Source organism: Eutrema salsugineum, unplaced genomic scaffold (assembly GCF_000478725.1).
Source record: "Eutrema salsugineum unplaced genomic scaffold, Eutsalg1_0 scaffold_9, whole genome shotgun sequence".
Lineage (NCBI taxonomy): Eukaryota > Viridiplantae > Streptophyta > Magnoliopsida > Brassicales > Brassicaceae > Eutrema > Eutrema salsugineum.
This window is the reverse complement of record NW_006256342.1, coordinates 4,473,407-4,494,931: the sequence shown is the minus strand read 5'-3', so window position 1 is coordinate 4,494,931 and position 21,525 is coordinate 4,473,407. Positions and strand designations below refer to the sequence as shown.

Genomic DNA, 21,525 nt, shown 5'->3' with positions numbered 1-21,525 from the left:
CAGATGACAAAAAAAGCTACATTCTTCTTTTCAAATAAACCACTTCTTTTTACAACTAAATAAACTACTTGTTACGGTCTATTATTATGAAGAAGTGGTATATTTTGAAACCAAAAATGAAGCAGTAGTATCTATTTTTCATTTTTTAATTAACTATACATATTTTATTTGTATATATATAATATGAAAGTATCTCTTAATCAAATCCTCATTCTCAGATCTTGGATTTCAATTTGACATACATAAAACATATCATTTTGTGTAGATGGAGACAAAAAGGAAAATCGGAGATTAGTTGAAAATAATTTGAGATAAAATCATATTATGGACCACAATCTTTTATTTTTCTATTAAACTTGGTGTAGGTATTCATATATGATGGATATAACATAATATCCATTGTTAGATACAGTCAATTAAGGAGTTTATAATAAGACAGAACTTGGACTCACTGAATTTTATATTCAACGCTATACGACAGACATACTCTGTCGTGAATCATACATACATAGCATACACATGCTAACATGCATATATACATGCGAGACCAAGATGCAAGTTCACATCTGTGTGCGTGTGCAAGTTGTTTCACGGTCGATGAGAAAATTAATTACCGAATCTAATTAATGATCATATAGAAATTTGAAACCCACATGCGAGGCTTGTTGACCAATATACATTACTAAAGTTACTTTATCCTCATTGAAACATATTTCCAAGTTCCAACTATAAATAATTCTTTGAACTCCAACTTTTTTTGTACTGAAACTTTTCATAAATATAATTAGCCATTAGCCAAAAATATCATTGAATAGTACGTCCTTCATATTATTTCAATGCCTTATTAATGACAGGGTTTGAAAAATTGGTGTGTCGAGTATTAAATGAGCATCCAACAAAACAGTCGTATTCACCAAACAATCAAACGTCGTGAGATGTTTAGACTAAAGAGAATATTTGTGCTCCATCACTAACTGTCGTGTGAATGATGAATTGATCAATTAGCAAAAAAAAAAAATGATGAATTGATGATCACTCCCTTCGTTCAATATATAGTATAGTCTGAGCTGATAATGGAAGGGTTAATATAATAACGTAAGCTAGGCATCGAGATCCACGCAAATACACATAGACCAACTCATTGATTTACGTGTATATATATTCAAAGAAAATCATCGACCAGAATTAGTTTATACTTTGTAATAAGTGAATTCATTGATCAGTTCTTGTTAAGGCTGAGATCCCACATTATGCAATTCTGAATTTATGAGAGACATAATTCACCAACTCCGCCTATATTGATTAACTTTTCTTACTATTTATAGAAAGTATATGAAGAACAAAAGAACATAACCCTTCAAAATGATCAAATTAGTGTCCCCAATTTAAACTAACAAACACTAGAGCGTAGAGAGAAACCATGTGTTGCATCCAACGATCATGTGAGGACAGTGTATATATAGGAACAACATGTGTGGACCAAATTAATATGCATTATGTGACATCAGTATTTTTTATTTTAGTTCTAAAATTTGTTAGCAACTTGTTGAGGTCAATTAATAATTATATGGGACTCAATTATTAATCATTCTTCTTCACAATAGATTTCCGTGAATAATGACATAATCTTAGTTTGTTTGGTATTATATACTGTTGTTGTTGATTATCGCAGTTCTTGCAGAGACGTATCTCACTGTACTGTTTCTTTCTGTTTTCATATATAAAAAAAATAGAAAAAATAATGAGGAAGAAGCCACGACATCTAGGGTATTATGTCCCCGTACACATGTTCCAAATTTTGGGATTTTCCTTCGTTCCTTTACAAAAAGGGCACAATTGATGTAAGAGTAATATTTATTTACGTAATCATATTAGTATATTACACATGTGATTTCTTCTCTTTTAGAAATTTTTAGTGATGGAAGTGTATGCGATATTCGGTGATTCTTGGAATATTTGGAAAACTAAACTTTTTGGACCTGTTAATATTTATGCAAAATACTTAAAACGAGAGGATGTGAGGGTTTTTTTCTGATTTTTGATGTGATTATTAATCATTTCTAAAAATACAAAGGTTGTACAAAAATACAAAGTTGAAACGGCCATTTTAGAAAGTAGAGCACGTTGGGGAAAGATTAGTGTATATATATATATATTGTGATTAGTTGCCAATTTGACAAATATATCTTGATTGTTAAATTTTCACATGTGATCCAACTATTTATTCTATCTCACTAGCAACACAACTCCAACTCGTCCTGAACATCTATACTAATTAAGATATTAGTTTTCAAAATTACCTTTGGTTATCCATATATCGTCCCCGAAATTAAAGAAACTCTAAATTCTGTATGATGATAGTTTTTATAAAAAATTATGCAATTCTGAATTTATGAGAGAGCTAATGATGATAGTTTTAAAAAGTGGGTCATCTAAAGCATATTTCATGAAATTTCTTATAAATGAAACTACATTTTATATTACCATCACTTAATATTATATGTGTTTTGCAGTACAACTCTATCATTGTGGGGTTAAATTTCCTCATAGTGGAAAACATGCAATTACGAGATGAGATGTAATCTGTTCGAAGATATGACAGGTTAGTAAAAAAATTATTTTGTATGGCTCGCCAATTCAGTTATTTGGGAGATAACGCATTTAGAAGAAATCAATTCAGTTGTTCTGCTGTAGCTGGCTCAACATATACAATTAAAAATAGGTATTAAAAACCTATTTAAATTTTGTGCTCTAGTGAACTCGAGCTCTGCTGACTGTAAAAATAGAATTATCTTACGTTAAAATTTGTAAAATGAGTGAATAGTACATGAAATGATGAAAGTCCCCCTCGCAAACGTGGTTTGTCCCAAAAGTCTTGTAATTATGAGTTTTGCCCCAAGGCCTTCATTACCTTCAGAGACATGATAGCTTTTTCTTTTCTTTCTCTGCATCTCTAATTTTACATTTAAATGTTTCTAATAAATTTATAATACCTATAAGTTTTTTTTTTTTTTTGCAAAAAGGATTTTCAGTAATACCTATAAGTTAATCAATAAATAAAGAAGAACCGTGAGATAATTCCTTTTTTATACATTGTTAAATGATATCTCATGTAATAGTATGTCGTTATTGACATGTATAGTCTTACGTGTTGCTTCCAAATATGTCAAAAAAATACATGCCAATAGATGTATGTACGTAAATGAAAATGAAATGTAAATCATGTGATGTCAGTCGATGCATCATAGTCAATAGTAGTACAACATTAATGTGGCTTGTTATGTTTCTTAGTTTGTTCTGTGTATGTAATGTATATATAAATGGGCTTCAAACTAATTAGCTGGATCTCTGTTCCTCCTATGGCTAATACCCTACCACCACACAAGTCTATTGCCTTGCCACTTTCATAGCAAAACAAAAAAAAAAGAGTTTATTGCCTTGCTGCCACTTTATTTGTTGTGATCATGTTTTCATCTTCTAAAGTATTTGTAATAATAAAAAAAGTTTTAACTCATGCAAGTCCGTCCTTTTTAGTAGTGGGAGATAAAATGGTACAAGCCTTTATTTTGGTCCGTTTTTCCATAATTGCGAATATATGTGTGCATATTCAAAAGGTAATTTATTCCAATACGAAGTGTTAAAAATTTTATGTAAATGGTCCTGAATGATTCAATGTTTTATTTTTGTGCAAGTTTTACTTTTAAGCAATCAGAAGGGACCAAAATATATGCGTCAAGGCCAGGCCAAGCCGCGTGACCAAGAAATTAAAGGACCACGCCAAGCCGTAATCTGTTAGATTATGGTGCAAGTCTTTATTTTGGTCTTCATTTCATAATTGCTAACATATGAGTATCTTATATATAAAAATTGCATCTTTGCAATGTACATGGTGTAAAATACTTTCAAAAATTTTAAAATGGTCACCATGTTTTCGTTTTAAAAATTATATTCTCTTAAAACTATTTTTTCTGGATATAGTTCACTACTCAGCAATTTTTATATATTTTCATTCACTTTGAATTGACACTTTATTGCATAAAAATCAGTTTTCCAAAATTTATTTTGAGTTATATTTTAGTGATTGATTATCGTTTTATATCCTAAGAAATTGTTGAAATGCAAAAATTTACATTAATCTAAATTAATTACGAATAAAACCCCACACCTAGTGCTTATAATCCGTGCATAGTAAAAAAATATGTAAGCTGAATTCATTTAAACTGAGTGTTAAATTTTTATATAAATGTTTGTGAAGGATTCTAGAAGATATGAATAAGTAAAAAAAAATATATATATATTGATTTGTGTTGTATAAGTTGCTTTTTAAAAGGGAATATAGTAGCCCAAGCCGAAATACATATGGGCTTACTGATACGGGCCTTTTCAACACAAATTTTTCCATTGTATTTCGTTTTTTCTTCTTCGATGCAGCAGAGGAATAAGTCCATTCAGTGATTAGTGATCAATGCTGAGAAGTTTTCCGTTTTCGTATGCACGCACTCACAAAGCAATAAGGTCATTCTTAATTTGAACATCAATTAGACGAATAAAGGAGATTCAAATGTTGTTTACAGATTTATTGTTTGAGCTTTCGAAACAAAAGCAGCAAAGCCAAAGTTTGAGTAAGAAAAGAATCAAAAGAAGTTGAGATCAGAATCAACATGAGAGAAAGAAGAAGAGATGAGGTCAAAGGTTTTTTGAGAAAGAAAAGAAAAAAAGAAGAAGAAGCAAATCTCAAAAGAGTTCTTCATCTTAAGAGAAGGCATAAGCAGGAGTGGTCTTGAAATCGAGCTCCCAGAGATCAAATGTTCCTTTGACGAAATTGTAGTGAGCTCCTCTGATTGCAAGTGTGTTCTTCACCACCGCAGCTCTCACGAACGGGTAAGAAAGCAAGTTTCCAAGCGACACATTCACAGCCTCCTGCAGGAGACAAGAGATTTTTCAAACATCTCTTTCTTGTCAACATTCAGACACAACATAAATAAACAGAGAAAGTATTGTTTTGTTTTTGTTATTACCTTCTCACACTTGTCGCACTGATCGTCGGAGCTTAAGTCTTTATGTTCTTCCTTGATCTTGTTCCTCGCTGCTGCGCCTATCTTCACCCAGTTTTCAATGAAATCACTGTCATTTTAAAAAGATTTTTTTTCGTTGCGTTAGAGATCAATCACAAAAGAAACTATATTGCCATTTCAAAATACCCCACAAGAAAGTCACGTAATCCACAAAAACAGACCAACCCTTTCTCTTGCGCTACTATTTTGGTATAGCCAAGGTAATTACAAAACCTATTAGCTTTTAATTACCTCTGAGTTGGTGCAGCATCATTTTCAATGGACATGAGTCCCTTAATCCCACCGCAACGGCTATGGCCTATCACCAGAATATTCTCCACCTACAAAAAAGGACAATATTAAAATACTGTTTGACTGTGAATAAAAGTGGTTGCAACTTGATGGATTAGACCCATTTCTACATTATCCAAAAAGGGTTAAGCTTTTATTTATTTTTCTAAAGATAATAGTGGGATGCGAGTCCTAGTGGCAAAAAGATGCAATGGAGACAAATGCTACAAACACTGTGACTAGACATCAACTTATCATAAGGGCCATGTGCAATATGGGCAGAATCAAAAGAGCCAGACTTTGGTTTTGATTACTGATTAGAAGATAAGCAAGTTTTCTTATATAATTAAATCAAAGCGCATATCCTTAAAAGAGGGCTCATATCTATATTATAATACCTTGAGATGTACAACTGCGTATTCAACGGCGGCACCAACTCCAGAATGTCTCTTCTGAAAACATATCAAAGAAGCCAATACTATATTATATATGTGAAAGCTTTTTGTGTGTTAGTTGAGTTGAAATGAGTTTTGTTATTGAACCTGGTCAAAAGGTGGAACCATGTTTGCAATGTTTCTAACAACAAAGGCCTCTCCAGGTTGGAAATTCAAGATGTGAGATGGGCATACTCGCGAATCCGAACAAGCGAATACGAGAAACTGCAAAATCAAATAGTTTTCAATATCTTTCCATATATTTCATTGTTTTACACTTCAGTTTCGAAAACGGTCCCTCCCTCAGTTTCTAAAATTGTTTTGTTTACTTTATTCATAAAGTCAAATATCACCGTTGGATTAAAGTTTTCACACCCCATTTTTCCATATTATTAATGAACCCAACTTGGTCAAAAAAAGAAAAAGTAAACGAAACGAGTAAATGAACAGAGAGATAAGAGATTTGGAAAAGTTTAAACCTTTGGACTCTGACCCTTGGCGAGATCACTGAACAGAGCATCATTTTTCCTGGAAAAATTTATAAAGCCAAATCAGGAACAGAGCATACAGAATTACATTAAAACACCTTTTTATTTTCTGTTATTGCATATACTAAATTGGATCACATTTTACACCCTTTCAGATTCTAAACACGATCTGACTAACTTAATTAGATTTTAAGCACCTTTTAATAACTTTTTAAGCAATATCCGATAAATGATGTTACTAACAGTGGGAAAAAAAAACCGTAATACGTAGATAAAGGTAGATTTATCATTAATAGGTGCTTTTCTAAAAGCAGAAGATATGGAACATCGATGATTCCGTTCCAGCGTCACGAATTTCTTTCCGATCAGAACAACATTAATCAATTAATTATTTTCCTTAAAAAGTAGAGAGAAAATTTGAGTAATTAAAAAAAAAAAAAAACTCACAAGTATTTCTCAGTTTTGAATTGGGTAAAACCGGATTTGATACGTTCAACGGCGTCAGAGTTGCTGGAAGCAAGCTCCTTCAGCTCCACCGTCAACTCTTTGATCTTCTCGGCGGCGACATTTCCGAGATCTGTTTTCTTACTGCCAGAAAAATTAAAAAAAAAAACACAAAAATTTAGAGAAAAAAAGCCAGGGGTAAAAACGGAAACAAGGAAAACAGGTAAGCTGGGACCCAGTGATCGACGGCTACGATCAGTCCTACGCATACGGAATACGAAAGATCCAAAAAAACGCGGAAATCAAAAAGCAAAAACGCAGTTTATTTCCGATTCAACGATCAGTTTTGCTATGATTGTGGGGAAAACAGTTTCAGAGATTATTAGTCAACGATGATGGACTCGTGAATTGGAGGGAGAAAAAGTTCTGATCGGAGAAGATGAATATGCCGACACTTTTATCTAATGATTGTCCTTGAAGCAGAGAAAGAGGTCAGAGAGAGAATGTCGTACCTGAGAAGATCCGTAAGTCCTTTAATGGCGGCTTCGTACGAGTCCGTGGCCATTTCGTCTCCTTCCTAATTTATATAATAAAAAAAAAACAATTTAATCGGATCAAATTCCAGCAAAATCGGAGTAATCAACGAAAATCGAAACGAAGAAATGATTAAACGATCACGATGATTATGAGCTTTGGGAATCTGAGGACAGACCTTGTAGGGTTGTTAGGTTCAAAAGCAGAGGATGTTTCTCGAGATTATTACTTAATGGAGGAATGTGAAATCACTTAATGCAGCAAAGATGCTTTGTGATGAAACCGGTATTTATAGACCCGAGATCTATATTGCCATTTGGTTCTAACTCTTACTACATTTTTTTTTGTTTTTTTTAAATGGTTCCAACTTGGAAATTATACTCCACAAAAATGGGAAGATTAATAATTTAGAATTACTTTTTTGGGACGGTGACTTTATAAAACAAAAGTCTGGGGGTATAATTATGATTTCCGAATAATATATAGGTTGTGCTATGAGACTACAGACAATATTCTTTATTCATTTATACATTATTTAAAAAACTTCTCATACTTGTGAGTTACAAACTGGATACTAGTGAGATTTCCACATAATCTTTCTACCTCATTTCACTACAATATTTCTTTATAAAATCAAGTTTCATTTCAGTGTTTTTCTCTTCCCATGTTCCTTATTTCATCTTGGGTAAAGTTTTGTGTTAGGTACCATTATTCTGATTACAACCATAATTAAAATTATTCATTTTTGTTTTGTGTACATCCTTTTTTCCATACAAATACCAATCCAAGTTGTCACGCAGAAACATGTACAAGCATCAAAATTAATACTAGTTTAAAGCTTATGAGTCTCATCAGGAAATAATTTCAGCGTGATATAGTAGTCAAGAAACATCCTCTGCTTTTGTTTTAGGAAACTATGTTCCCCAATCATATCATCATTTTAAATTTAGTAAAACACGTTGTTATCATGTAGTTATCGACCAGTATTTAGGATTTTTTCACCTGTGCACATTTTTTAAGTTTGCCGTACCTTAATATTGATTTATTTTGCACAGTCGATTGTACTGTATCTTAACTAAGGATAAATGTTGCAACATTACGAACCTAATCCTAAATCGTGGCCAATTTCATATATCATAAACAGTAATCTTGTCCCAATTGAGAACAATCTATTTAACACTTTCTTTTATTTTATCTGTGACCAAAGGTTTTCAAATAGTTACACTTTTTGTGGATATTTTTAATAAGTCAATTTTGAATAATTTTGATTACTTTTAGAATCTGTTGGGCTTTACCGTTTAAGAAATTTACTCGGCTAAAGAAACGTATTCTGTGAGTTTATAGTGAAATATGATAGAAATTTGAAAACCTACGTTGAATCCCTCCGAATGTAATGATTGTGTATAATACACAAATCTAGTTGTTAGTTCTATTTTCATTTTTTGAGCAAATTTTGATATAGTTATGCCTATTTATTTTGACTATTAAAATGTTTTCGACTTGAAGTAAACTTAAAAGTTAAGAAGCAGGGGAAAAAGGCAAATGGTCAATTTTTTTTTGTTCGTGTTCGTTAAAGCAAAAAGTGTCTTCGTCTTTTCCGATGGGCGGGTGGCCAATGGCCGTAGCAAGAGAAGTCAACGGAGGCAAGCTTATAGGCCAACACGCGTCATGTTTTAACGGTTTAACCGCAGTTGCCAGCTGGCAATAACGCGTCAGCATTTTGCAATACTATTGTTAGTTTTAGCCTTTGGGTCAATTTATGTCAGTGTGTCTAGAAAAACGCTTCAAAACATGCCCGACCCTTCTTAATAAAAAAAAAAAACAAAGCAATTTCTAAATAAGACGACTAAGTTTTTTCAAAATTCGGAACAATCGACTTTGCATTGCATAGATAAATCATAAATGGAACTTCTAAAATAGCACTAGAGACTAATTAGATCAATTAGTTTGTCTCATGAAAATATTAACTGTACTCAATTTTTTATTTTTATTTTAACTTGAAAATGTGTTGCTCGGACTTACCGGAGAGGTCTTGGCGCAGCAGAACATGAAACATTTGCCGAATGTGGGAGCCATTAAAGCTGATCTCTTTGAGCTTCTCCTAGCGATCTGTCAAGTCAAAACAACTTATTGTTAAATAAATTAAAGAAACGTTCCATTGTATTATTAACTACATTATTGATTACTCGCGTCGGCATTCATTTTATTTATTTATAATGTTTATTATAATTTGCATTGAAACTATGCGATGGCCGAAACTCTAATATTAAAATAGACAGATGATCCATAGTTCCATACCTTCTCTCGACTTTTTAGTTCCATCTCTATATTAAAATGTATACATATTTGCAAGCTTTTCTAATTGGCTTAATATGCTAAAGAACATCAAGCTGGCTTTTCATTAGGACCGAAGGGTCCTTAAGTCAATTTTGTTATCATTTTCATTTCTATGAATGATTAAAAAATAAACTATTCTATTAAATCCTATTTTAAGTTACAATCCACTGTTCGAGCCACAAAAAAAAGTTACAATCCCCTTTGGGGACACACAAATGGTCAACTAGAGTTCTTAATCCCCAACAAACATCATCTATAGATGTTTTTAGTTTTTCAAACATATTAAAACAGAGTCAATGAGGAATTGGTAATCGCTTATAACATTAAACTAAAGAAAGATAAAAGTGAGAAATAATATACCTAAGGGTTAAGGGATGAAGGTGAAGGACTTGGTAATGCTCTTTATTGGCCAATTGATAGCTCCTCGAAAACCTCTACGGGCGAAGACGATAAGTGCAAAAATTTTTGGGAATTGAATTTTAAAAAATAAGTCACCGAAAAACCGTTATTTATATATTTATTTCAGTGGATATGGACATATGGGTTTGGATTTTCGATGTTTTAAGGAATTATGACGACCATTCGAGCAATGTGGGGGCACTCCGTAATGGGATAGAGAAAGGGAGAGGTGAGTGAAGCAGGGCTTCTTCTTTCATTTACTTTACTTTATTTGTTTATCAATTTATCTAGTCAAAAAATTACAATTAAAATTAAATATATATATATGATCTTGCATATACAATCAGTGATATTTGATCTATTATAAAGGTGCTAAATTAATTATAGAATATAATCTCATAATATTTTTCCAAATTTTATTCTACCACACTTATTTGTTTCCTGTTATTTATTTAAAATTTAGTAAATATGTAAATAATCTTCAAAATGAATAGTTCACTATTTTAAGAAAATTAAACATTTCAAATCAAAATTCTATTTCATTATTTTTTAAACAAATCTATAAATTATAATGGAGGGCTTGGACCTTACATTCATCTGATGGATCATTAGATTTACAATAACCAAACAGGGGGAAAATCTGTGACATTACAAAGTTTTCTCAACCAGTGATGAACTGTAATGGGTCCACCTACAAACAAATAAACAAATCTATTTCTTTAATGGTGTTAGACTGTTAGTCAGCATGAGACCAGAGTCCAGGCCCATGAGAGCCTTGGTAAGATGTTTAAATGGTTAGATTTGTTGAGTTTAACCTGTTAACCAGAGGCCTCTGCCTCTACTATGTTCATGGGCCTTTGTTCATATAAGCCTATTTGAAACTATAGTTTGCACATGGTCGTCTATACAAACAATACATTTAGAGTTTGGTGTGTTAAGTGTAATGTGTTGTCACTTGTCACTATCAATGAATGGATTTGGTTGTACTTGGAAGATATTATCTACTCCAAGAATTAAAACTGTCGGTAAACAGAATAGATTTGAAGAATTAAAATTGTAAAACTAAGCTATCAAAATAAGTGTGACTGCCTGGATAGCTCTATGCAAAAGTAATTTGTAGCCATCTCTAGGATTTTTTTTTTAAAAAACATTTTGTCGAAGTGATTACTTATTTCTCGTAACTTATCATTTGTTTATTGGTTTTGGACACTTGTGGGTCAGTGGTGGATGAAACTCGCACCATAATACCATATGATTCATTTTCCAAGGGTTCTAAGTTCCAAACTGTAAATGATGTAAAATTGTTGCAGAATTAATACGTAAAAGAAACGGAAAATGACTTCACTACATCAGTAATAAAGATATCCCTTAACCCACGAGAGAAGAATAAATGCAATACTATTGCGAAATCAGTTAGGTGAAATATATCATACATTTAAGTTCCCAAGGAAAGATACATCATTCATGTAAAAAAAAATGGAAATTTAACTGGTATTAGAGTCTAGACTCTAGACGATTGCAGAGATAAGTATATACTGGTAACTTCATATTGCAGCAGTATAAAATTTACCGCTCTAGTATTAATGAAATGATACTTCATCCTTTAGAAATAAGAACACATAATCAAATGATACAATCAATCGTACAAGTGATTTCGAAAGTTAATAAGAAAGTTTTAAACTTTACTTACAAAAAGAAAGGTTATATAAATACAGACCAAAGGTAAACAAAAAAGTTAGATATACTGTACATATAAAGGCAAAGCTTTTGTCGGGAAGAAACAAATTAACCATTTTTTTATAAAATTAATTTATATTAGCAGAAGAAAGTTAAATCAGAAAGGATGAACATTCCTTGTAAGACCATTGACATTGGTGAAGAATCCGACATGTTTGTAGGGAAGATACGATTTACGTTTTCCTTCTTCTCTAATCGCTCTGTTCCTCATGTACAGCCTCTCGTGAGCCGATTTCGATTTCATCTTCTTCTCCAATTTCGTTTTCTCTTTCCCTTTCTCCGTTCTCTTACCGCCGGCCAATTTCGTCGCCGCCGGAGAAGACGACGAAGACTGGTTCTTGTCGACGGCGTCTCTGTGGCTCAGGAACACAAACGCGTCTTTACCGTCGCTGTTGCTTCTCAAAACGAGATCTCTAAACCTCCATAGCTTCGAAAACCCTGTGGAGTTGCTTTTCCGGCAAGTCTCCGGCGAAGCTTCCTCCACCGCTCTACCTGACCACGAGCAGTACGGTCCCATCGGCTCCGATTCTTCTTCCGCCGTCGCGGCTTCCTCGCTTTCCACGTAGAGCTTCTTGAGAGGCGAACGGAGAGATTTTTCCTCTGGTTCGAAGAGGAGATTCCGGTTAAAGAGAGGGTAAACCGGTCGGATCTGACCGTCTTCAAACGCTTCCTCTGCGGTTATCGGTGAATTCTCTGCGTTTACACTCGCGAACGAGAATTCATCTCCTTCTTCTTCTTCTTCATCGGACTCTTCGTGATTCCGCCACGATTTCTTCAGATTTCTATGTCTGTTTTTCTCTTCTTCTTCTTTTTCTTCTTTCTGTCTAAAACCGACTTTCAATTTGGAGCTAAAATCGTCACTCAATTTTCCGTAAACCTCGGCGAATCTCTCTTTTCCGGCGAAATCCGGCGCCGGAGACGAAGGAGAAACAACTTGCATCTTTTATCAATTTAGATCTCCACACATACACACACACACACAAAATTTCTCTATTTCAATGACGAAAAAAAAATGAAATAGAGAGAGAGAGAGAGAGAATTGAAGAGGTTTGATAAAAATAGAGGAAGCTTTGCTCTCTTTTATATATGGTTGGATATTTTAGATTCCCAATTCTCAACACCTCTCTTTTTTTTTTCTTCCTATTTTTATTTAATTTTCTTTCTTGATGATATAAATAAAAGTGTTTAAACTTAAAATAATTGCCAAACATTGTCGTTTATTTGGTCAAGACCAGAAGTTGAACATGATATATCGGTCCACTAGAAATTACTGAAAATAATTGTTATCCATCTAATCTGATCTAACAAAACAAATCTAAACAAGTCAATATAGTAATTTGTTTACCGTTGACTGAATTTGGATTCTAGAACAAATCAAAACTAACCGAACGTGATCTTAGAATTAGAATCGAAACCTTTGAATACATCGCACATTTGCACCAATTTAGAAAAGTCATGAATAGTTGACCCCAAAAAAAAATTCAGGACTAAATAAGTCTAAACCTTTTTCGTAGAACAGCTAGTTAGAAATAAAAAGTATCCAACAAACTATAAACTTAAGCAATAAAAAAGATTAGGACTGAATTTTTCCTGTTAGATAAGAAAATTTGGACACAATACATATATGACTGGACAGATTTTGTTTTCTCCTGATTAGAAGCTGGAAAAATCCCAAATAACGACTTTCCTCCAATCAAATCACACAAGTATGTAATCAGAAAAAAACCAACACAATAATTATTATAAATGTTTTTCACCAATTGACCAAATAAAAAAAAACCCAAACGAATATAAAACCGCGTGATGGGAAAGGAACATGAAAAGAAGGTGACGATCGAGGGGGTAAAATCGTCAATGTCAGTTACAGAAACACTTGTTCGAGAAGCAAAACCGGACTTGTTCAATGCCCTGACATGTGTGTTGACGTGGAAGGTGGCTTGAGGTCCACGGTTTTATCTCTTACTAGATAAATGACATCCTCGAGAAGCTCACTTATTGTGTTGCGTTGTGGTTGAACCACACCGATCCGCCTTTTGTGAACGTTGACCAAATGTGAAATGTGGATATAGTCAACGCGACTAGCATTCCCCTAACGCATGGAAACTACAGTATTAGCATTCGTCTAGTGTATAACAACATCATGAAACAAAAATTTCAAAATAGATGAACAGTCAAGTTACCATTTGCCAGAAAATAGAATAAAACTCGTATAAATATTGTGATGTAAGGTTATGGGATGTGAGCATATTTCAGATATTATCCTCGGATCAAAATTCACTACGTGTTGGGTCAGTAAAGTATCCACAAACATACAAACAGACCGACCAAGAGCTATGAGAATGAAGTGGCAAGTGTTAGGCAGTGTATTGTTCGATTTATTTAATGGTATGACATAAATGAAAATTGGTCGCTGTAGGTCCATAGGTGGCTCACCAATACACCATCTCAATCATCGTGCACTACACTAGAATTATACAATAAATATGGAAACGCATTATTGCCGGAGAGGTGTTTGGTAATTGGTAAAAAGGATATTTTCACGGACATTGTGATTTGTAGTTGGTTGATTAAAATCTTGGCCCACTTATTAAATTTCACCAATAACTCAAAAACTCTAGTAACTTTTGTAAAACACGTAAATAAATAAATTTCTCAACTCAATAATTGAAGTAGAATAATTTCATGAACAGATCTAGTTTCTTTTATTATACACAGCGTGAATTAATTATGGATTAGATGAGAAATCTAATCAAACGAGTATGATTACTCCACAATAATTAAACTAGAATATACTGTATAAGATTATTTACTTCATAGAACAAAATATAGATAGCGTAGTATACAAGTAATGCATGTATTTGTATTGTTATAAATAGACGGGGAAATAAGATTTTTTCAAAATATCCTCAAATAAAGTTAAAGCTCCATAAAGTTCTCAAATATGGAGAAGAACGTGTGTGCCCAAATTTAGTAATTATGACTTAATGATCGAGAAGATAGGTAGAATGTGGACATCGAAGATATAACTTCAAAATTAAAAACAAGAAAAGGTCACGCGTTTATCTCATTTTGTGGTCCCTAGTATACTAAAAGTATGAGTCCGTTGAACAGATAAATCGAGCTTGAGTTCCATTTGGAAAAAAGAAGGATTAATCATATATTTTTGTAGAAATTTATGTTAAGTTGAGGGTATATAATATGTTATGATCACAGCTAAACTTATCCGAAATTAGAATGTCACATCGAGAAATGCTGTCCCACACATGTGTGCCTTACGCAATTCCATAATCCGACAGATTTATAATTTGTTTTGTTTGTATTTTGGTTGAATGGAAACGAGAGATAATTTGGAAGCCAAAAGGCCAAAGCCGCAGCAAATGTTAACATGTTTTCGACCAGTGTTTGAAGTCTTTTGGACATTTCACGGTGTCGTTCTAGGCATTTGGTCTGTCCACAATTTCTGATGAGACATCACAACAACTTATAACAAATATATATTTAAAAAAAAATATATATATATATATATATATCACTGATTGGATTTTAGTCTTTAATATCTTTTGACCGTTAATTAATCTACTTATCAAACGTCGCTCAATAGGATCTAGGTGATCATTGACTTTTCATTCTTGTGTATGTATCAAGCATATATAGATATAGACATTTGAATGCACTAGCATAATTAAAAACTATATCATTATATGAATCATAATCTACCTCCGAGACTAGGACATCTCTTTGCAGTTGGACATCTTTAGAGAGTTTACAAAAACTTTTCTACCTTCACGTCATCAAAACTTAGGTTAAACATAAAAATATCGTAAGTCGGTTTTCTTCTAAATTCACAATTCAAAGTTTTGTTTTTTGTGTTATGAATTGGAGATGTCTATAAAACCAACTCAAACGTGGGGATCCGATAGGTTAATTTTTGACTTCTTTTGGTCTGACTTGCAAAAGTTTAGATTCATTTTGACTTTTTCCATATATTATATACCCATATATATGTTAGTAATTATATATATGTCAATGTTCACAATGCATATTGGCAAAACATTCTTTGTGGCCGATCAGCTGCTTTATCGTGTGGACTTTCAAAACACACTAGGCAAGAATCACAACTCGCAAGACAAAGGTATGTATGGTAAAAAAAAAAAGACAAAGAAATGGTTGAACTGGCCGTTACGTCCTGGTTTGTTTATTGCTGATCCAAACACAAATGTCGGTTTATCATTTTGGAAGTACGTGACAGAGAATGTGCCTTTTAAAGAGAGGCTTCAAATAGTTTTCAATTTTCTACTTTTCTTTCTACCACCTAAATAGTTTGTTATAACTTGTCGTAGCATTAAAACCGTTTCCATGCAATAAGGATTCGATAAGGTAACATATGAGAACTATTCTTTCGCCTTATGCTACATAACATTATAAATAATTAAATTGTACCAAGAGAGAACTGTGTTATCGGAAAGAAACAAAAAAATCATCATTTCATTCCATTAAATGAATTTCTGTTTCATAATTTGAGAATTTAATGCCGGGATCAAAACTTTGATCAATTTAGTCATAATTTGAGAATTTGAAATTGAAAAAAACACTAATCGATAGAAAATGATAGTAATTTGGTAGGAAATTTTTACTAAAATTTCTGTACAAAAACTGTCCTACCAACATTTTCGTAAGAAGTTTCCTATTATCTTTTACAATTTCCGACGCCCGATTTCCTATGACAAAATTTTGTTAAAAAAAGTTATTTTCTACATTGTTTTGATGATATTTTTCGTAAGTTTTCAACATGTTTTCTTGTAATGTCAATACATGTTGGAAAATTTATAATAAAACGATGAAAAACAAATTTTGATCAAATGGACATAGGTGATATAGCTCTGCGATTAAACTAGTTCGTGTGACATAACCAAACATACATTACGAGTATCATATGTAATTGTTTTTACATAGATAAAAATTCCTCTAAAATTTGTAACACTTTTCAACAAACTAATAAATCATACTTTTCTGACTGAATAGTCACAAGTTAAACAAAAACAAGCGAATATTGACCGATTCATCCTGGTCACTGGTTGATATGATTTCAAATCATTGTGATTTTGATCGTTGTAAACTACCGAAACTATTGTAAATAATAAAATATATTCTTTATGTTTCATAATAATTGTCATTTTTATTTTGTATACGGATTGAGAATTTTTTCTAATATATGAATCCTATTTAACATATTAACTAATTCATATATATTCAACTTTGAATAAAGGGTAAAATAAAAATTACGATCAAAAAGTCATTTTGAAATTGTAAAAAAAAATATACTTGTTGGAACAAAAAATGAAAGCTAAAACTATATTTTTCTTTTTCTGTGAGGGACCGGAATATGTGTGTTTAGACAAATTGCTGAGATTATTACACGCTTTGACCTAGCATCCTCATACTAGTAAGATAAAATAACTCCTCCATGTGAAAGCTAATAAAATACATGTTTAGGTTTCTGTAGTAGACAAAACAAAAATTGTAAGAAAATACTATGCTTTTGAATAGGGTCATTTTAACACTCCAAAACCAAAAATATTGTAAACTTTTGTATTATAAAGCGATGATTGAAATAACCCAACTTTTGATATTTTCAATATACACAGAAAAAATAAATGTTTTTTTTTTAAAAAGTCGCTATTTTTGTAATACTTTTGAAGACAAATGGGTATTATAATTTAATAATTTACTCTAATAAAAAAATGGAAAACACAAGAGGACGAAAGAGAGGATCCAATTGAAAATCGGATTGGATTGTTACTAAATCTAGGCGTTGTCTGGTCAAAAATCACAAAACAGAAAGAAAAAAAAATTGAACCAGAAAAAAAGCTCACAGAAGAAGAAAAACTTGGATCCTTCACCATTTGCATTGCACTCCCGAAGGATTATAGATACGAATCTTACCTTTCACACGATCGTCACGAGATCCTCGTCTCCTTCTTTACCTGTTTCTCCTCTTTCGTCTTTCACCTCCATCTTCGTTTTAACCCCAAACCAAATCGTTAATCGTAACTCAATCGTTGCTCTGAACAACAACAACAACACAGGTTCCATTTTCTTTCGCTGTTCGTCCTCAGATTGCGTTTTGTTTCTTCCTCCCGTGCATTTTCGTCATTTCTTAGAATTAGTTTTTGGAGTATCGATTTTGAAAAATGCGAACTTTTGTGATTCTTGCTGGAGAAGAAGGAGAGTGCTTTTTATTAATTAATTGATTTTGTGCAGGAAATTAGACAAATGGCTGGTTCATCGACCAAGAGATATCCGCTCTATGCTAAGGATTATGAACTGTTTGAAGAGGTCGGTGAAGGTGTTAGTGCCACTGTGTACAGAGCTCGTTGCATTGCTCTAAACGAGAATGTCGCCATTAAGATCATGGATCTTGAAAAATGCAGGAACGATATGGTTGGTCTCTCGCATCTTTTTAATTCTTATTACCATAAAAAAGTATAGATTTTTGTATGAACTACATTTTTGTTAATTCAAAGAAGAACCAAAAAAAAAAAAATCCAATCTTTTTCTCTTACTTCATCTCTTAAACGAAGCTTGTTCACGCAGGAAACAATACGTAAGGAAGTTCACATTATGAGCCTAATTGATCATCCGAATCTATTGAAAGCGCATTGCTCGTTCATCGACCGTAACAGCTTGTGGATTGTCATGCCTTACATGTCCGGTGGCTCATGCTTTCACTTAATGAAATCGGTCTATCCAGAAGGTCTTGAGCAACCTATAATCGCTACTTTGTTGAGGGAAGTGCTCAAAGCTCTTGTTTATCTCCATAGGCAAGGACACATTCATAGAGATGTTAAGGTAGTCCATGTTTGTGTCTCAATGTTTTTGATAGATATCATTTACATTTTGCCACCTAATATGCTTCATCATTCTAGGCTGGGAACATACTGGTTCACTCAAAAGGCGTAGTTAAACTTGGAGACTTTGGAGTTTCAGCTTGCATGTTTGATAGTGGGGATAGGATGCGTACAAGGAATACATTCGTTGGAACTCCTTGCTGGTGCGTGCTTAAACTCTCTACAATAGGTTTTTTCGAGAGTCTTTATTTGTTTTGTTATGGGCTAATGGAATCTTTTGGGTCTCAAGGATGGCACCTGAGGTTATGCAGCAAGTAGATGGATATGATTTTAAGTATGTTTGCACTTTTTCTAGTCTATCTGCATTAGAAATCACGAGAGGGAGTAGCATAGGTTACTGATTTTTAAATTTTCTGTTTGGCATAATAGAGCAGACATTTGGTCGTTTGGGATAACTGCCTTGGAGCTAGCTCATGGTCATGCCCCATTTTCCAAATATCCACCTATGAAGGTGAGTCTTTACTGTATTATAAAGGCAAAATGTTCATCCTGCACAAAAAGATATTTCCTTTATCCACCTCCTCTGTGTTTTTCTTCTTCTGTTTCATTTGTTCGCTGTGTTTGGTTGCTGTTCACTTCAATACAAGTCTAGTTTCTTTGATCCAAATGTCTCTAACTTACCAATTAATTCAGGTGCTATTAATGACCTTACAACATGCTCCTCCTCGCCTTGATTATGACAGAGATAAGAAATTTTCAAAGGTGAGTGAGATTAAAAGATGTACGACATAAAAAAGTAGATTCCATTTCTTTCAGTGAGAAAGTAACTGTATCCTGTTTGCAGTCATTTAGAGAGTTAATCGCAGCGTGCTTAGTTAAAGATCCAAAAAAGCGTCCAACCTCAGCAAAACTTCTGAAGCACCCGTTCTTCAAACATGCTCGGTCTACAGATTATTTGTCTCGTAAAATTCTTCATGGTCTTTCTCCACTTGGTGAACGTTTTAAAAAGCTGAAGGTGAGTTCGAAGAACTTCCTTATCTGTTGGAACTTAGAATTTTCATTACTTACCTTTATATATATTACCTTTTTCATTACAACTCAGCCTCTGTCTTATGTTGGCTCAATAGGAGACAGAGGCTGAGTTGTTTAAAGGCATAAATGGTGACAAAGAACAGTTATCTCAGGTATATTTGCTCGCACGAAGATAATCCATCTTTGCGGTCTACTTGATTTAATCCTATATTGCTTTCTTACAGCACGAGTATATGCGAGGAATCAGTGCTTGGAATTTTGATCTCGAGGACTTGAGGAAGGAGGCATCACTTGTAAGTAAGGTAATGTCTTAGAGTAAACTTAAAACTAGCTTTTTTTTTCCGCACACTCTCAATGCTTCAATGTTCTGCTATCAGAATCCAGATGATGAAATGTGCAGTTCAGAGACTCGGGAACTGAACGGAAACCAAGATATGCCAAAAAGAAACCCAATGGTACAAAGGTCAAAGACCATGTCTTTGGAAATGTTCAAAGTCTCAGATAAGGCAAGTGTGTCTTTCCTTCTATGAATGTTCAAAATCTCTCTGTGCCTATTTTGTATTCCAGCTAAAACTATTGCCATTTACTGGTCCAACTTTCAGGATACGATGAGTAGGAGTAACAGTCTAACAACAGGTGCAATACTTCCTTCATTTCATCGCAAGTTCCTCCCGGCTATTGGGTACTCTACAAAGTTTCATACTTTGTTATCTCATTATCTTGCTTGTACAACTTTTGAAATAAACAAATTGGTGCAGATATCAAGTTGGGATCCTTTCTGATGAAAGCAATGCACGTCGACCGAGCAAAGGAGCTGCAGAGACACTCGCTCTTGAAGAGACAGATCAAGTAGAACCACTAGCGGATACCAAACAGACCCTCACTGTTGAAGAGCCAGATCAAGTAGAACCATTAGCGGATACCAAGCAAATGGGAAAAGCAGAGACTGAGCTGGTAATTTTCGATATGCTTTGAATATAAACTTTATATCGTAATGGTTTTTTAGATTGACCAAACAATTTTTTTGTTTTTCTAATCAGGAGAAACCAAAAAATGGCTGCACAGTTAGTCATGTGAACCGTGCAGCTAGTGAAATCCTCCCACTGTTACAGAGTCTCTTGGTTCAGAATGACATTCAGAGGGTGTGTTGTTTGTTGCGACCGCTTCTTAAATAGTTGTTTGGATTTATTTTCTGAGACTTCACATGAATATTTTGTTTTCTTGGCAGGACAAAGTAATCAGATTAATTAGATTTTTTGATCGAACTGCCGGTAATGCCTCTCATCAGTATCATCAGGTTCTGTTTCTTGTTTCAACTAATAAGTTTTAATGACGTTTCGGTCTTTAACTTGTACAGAAACTGAAAATCCAATCTCAAATACCGAAGGAGTGCAGGTATGTATGCTCTTTTTTCCTCATTGCGGGCTTATGTGGGTGCTTTCAATGCTTAACTTAAGAGCATGAAAACTCATAGATATATCCATCAAGGGAGAGAGAACTACAATCTCAGGTTAATTTATTGGAGCAAAGGTAATGAAAAATAGCTTCTTCCTTGTTTGTTTGTTTTGGGATTAAGATTTGATTAGTAAATTGGAGATATGGTGTTGTATGAGTTTTCAGTGTTGAGATTCTTGTAGAGGAATTAAAGAGAAGAAAAGACATAAATGGTCAGGTAAAAGGATAAAAAAACACAAATGTAGGAGTAGATTTTTTTTTTTTTTTTTAATTTATAAAAACTGAGAAAGCTTATCTGTTTGCAGCTAGAACGACAGATCAGATCCCTAACCAGCAGCAGCAATAGCATTCCTTAAGCTTAGCTACCTCCTTTTGTCTCTTCCAAGAGGAGGAAAGCGATTCTTTTTTGTATTCACTTATTTAACTTTTATTTATCATAATTGCGCAGAATCACTCTTTTTTGCCCATTAAT

At 33.4% G+C, this 21,525-nt stretch overlaps 3 protein-coding genes across 4 annotated transcripts; 1 reads left to right on the top strand and 2 right to left on the bottom strand.

The window, feature by feature from the left end:
* Nucleotides 1–4,516: 4,516 nt before the first annotated feature.
* On the bottom strand, nucleotides 4,517–10,079 carry LOC18009159 (beta carbonic anhydrase 4). Of its 2 annotated transcripts, XM_006390831.2 has the most exons (10): nucleotides 9,943–10,079; nucleotides 9,268–9,354; nucleotides 7,224–7,288; nucleotides 6,715–6,855; nucleotides 6,259–6,307; nucleotides 5,888–6,004; nucleotides 5,744–5,797; nucleotides 5,307–5,395; nucleotides 5,019–5,124; nucleotides 4,517–4,920 (listed from the first exon to the last, which is right to left on the bottom strand). In XM_006390831.2, exons 2-10 carry the CDS (start codon nucleotides 9,319–9,321, stop codon nucleotides 4,753–4,755), a joined length of 843 nt encoding a protein of 280 aa, XP_006390893.1. In that variant the 5' UTR covers nucleotides 9,322–9,354; nucleotides 9,943–10,079; the 3' UTR covers nucleotides 4,517–4,752. The 2 variants fall into 2 exon arrangements, with proteins under 2 accessions (XP_006390893.1, XP_006390894.1); XM_006390832.2 differs by lacking the exons at nucleotides 9,268–9,354; nucleotides 9,943–10,079 and adding an exon at nucleotides 7,424–7,583.
* Nucleotides 10,080–11,603: 1,524 nt separating this feature from the next.
* On the bottom strand, nucleotides 11,604–12,755 carry LOC18008090. Its single transcript, XM_006390829.2, has one exon. It carries the CDS (start codon nucleotides 12,656–12,658, stop codon nucleotides 11,816–11,818), a length of 843 nt encoding a protein of 280 aa, XP_006390891.1. The 5' UTR covers nucleotides 12,659–12,755; the 3' UTR covers nucleotides 11,604–11,815.
* Nucleotides 12,756–17,581: 4,826 nt separating this feature from the next.
* Nucleotides 17,582–21,502, top strand: LOC18008088 (serine/threonine-protein kinase OSR1). Its single transcript, XM_024152595.1, has 19 exons — nucleotides 17,582–17,804; nucleotides 17,980–18,159; nucleotides 18,313–18,567; nucleotides 18,645–18,769; nucleotides 18,856–18,900; nucleotides 18,996–19,077; nucleotides 19,260–19,328; nucleotides 19,411–19,581; nucleotides 19,694–19,750; nucleotides 19,823–19,900; nucleotides 19,976–20,104; nucleotides 20,201–20,280; nucleotides 20,357–20,552; nucleotides 20,639–20,740; nucleotides 20,827–20,869; nucleotides 20,956–20,993; nucleotides 21,073–21,128; nucleotides 21,219–21,270; nucleotides 21,359–21,502. Exons 2-19 carry the CDS (start codon nucleotides 17,992–17,994, stop codon nucleotides 21,407–21,409), a joined length of 1,797 nt encoding a protein of 598 aa, XP_024008363.1. The 5' UTR covers nucleotides 17,582–17,804; nucleotides 17,980–17,991; the 3' UTR covers nucleotides 21,410–21,502.
* Nucleotides 21,503–21,525: the final 23 nt, after the last annotated feature.

What these genes read in the sequence shown, in the direction of transcription:
- LOC18009159 (XM_006390831.2), bottom strand. Translation starts at nt 9,321, where the DNA reads ATGGCTCCCACATTCGGCAAATGTTTCATGTTCTGCTGCGCCAAGACC. An exon ending in TTCAAAACTGAGAAATACTT is followed by an intron (nt 6,308 to 6,714) that starts GTGAGTTTTTTT and finishes AAATTTTTCCAG; the next exon opens with GAAAAATGATGCTCTGTTCA. An exon ending in AGTGCGACAAGTGTGAGAAG is followed by an intron (nt 4,921 to 5,018) that starts GTAATAACAAAA and finishes TGTCTCCTGCAG; the next exon opens with GAGGCTGTGAATGTGTCGCT.
- LOC18008090 (XM_006390829.2), bottom strand. Translation starts at nt 12,658, where the DNA reads ATGCAAGTTGTTTCTCCTTCGTCTCCGGCGCCGGATTTCGCCGGAAAA.
- LOC18008088 (XM_024152595.1), top strand. Translation starts at nt 17,992, where the DNA reads ATGGCTGGTTCATCGACCAAGAGATATCCGCTCTATGCTAAGGATTAT. An exon ending in GAGATAAGAAATTTTCAAAG is followed by an intron (nt 19,329 to 19,410) that starts GTGAGTGAGATT and finishes TCCTGTTTGCAG; the next exon opens with TCATTTAGAGAGTTAATCGC. An exon ending in GAAAAGCAGAGACTGAGCTG is followed by an intron (nt 20,553 to 20,638) that starts GTAATTTTCGAT and finishes TTTTCTAATCAG; the next exon opens with GAGAAACCAAAAAATGGCTG.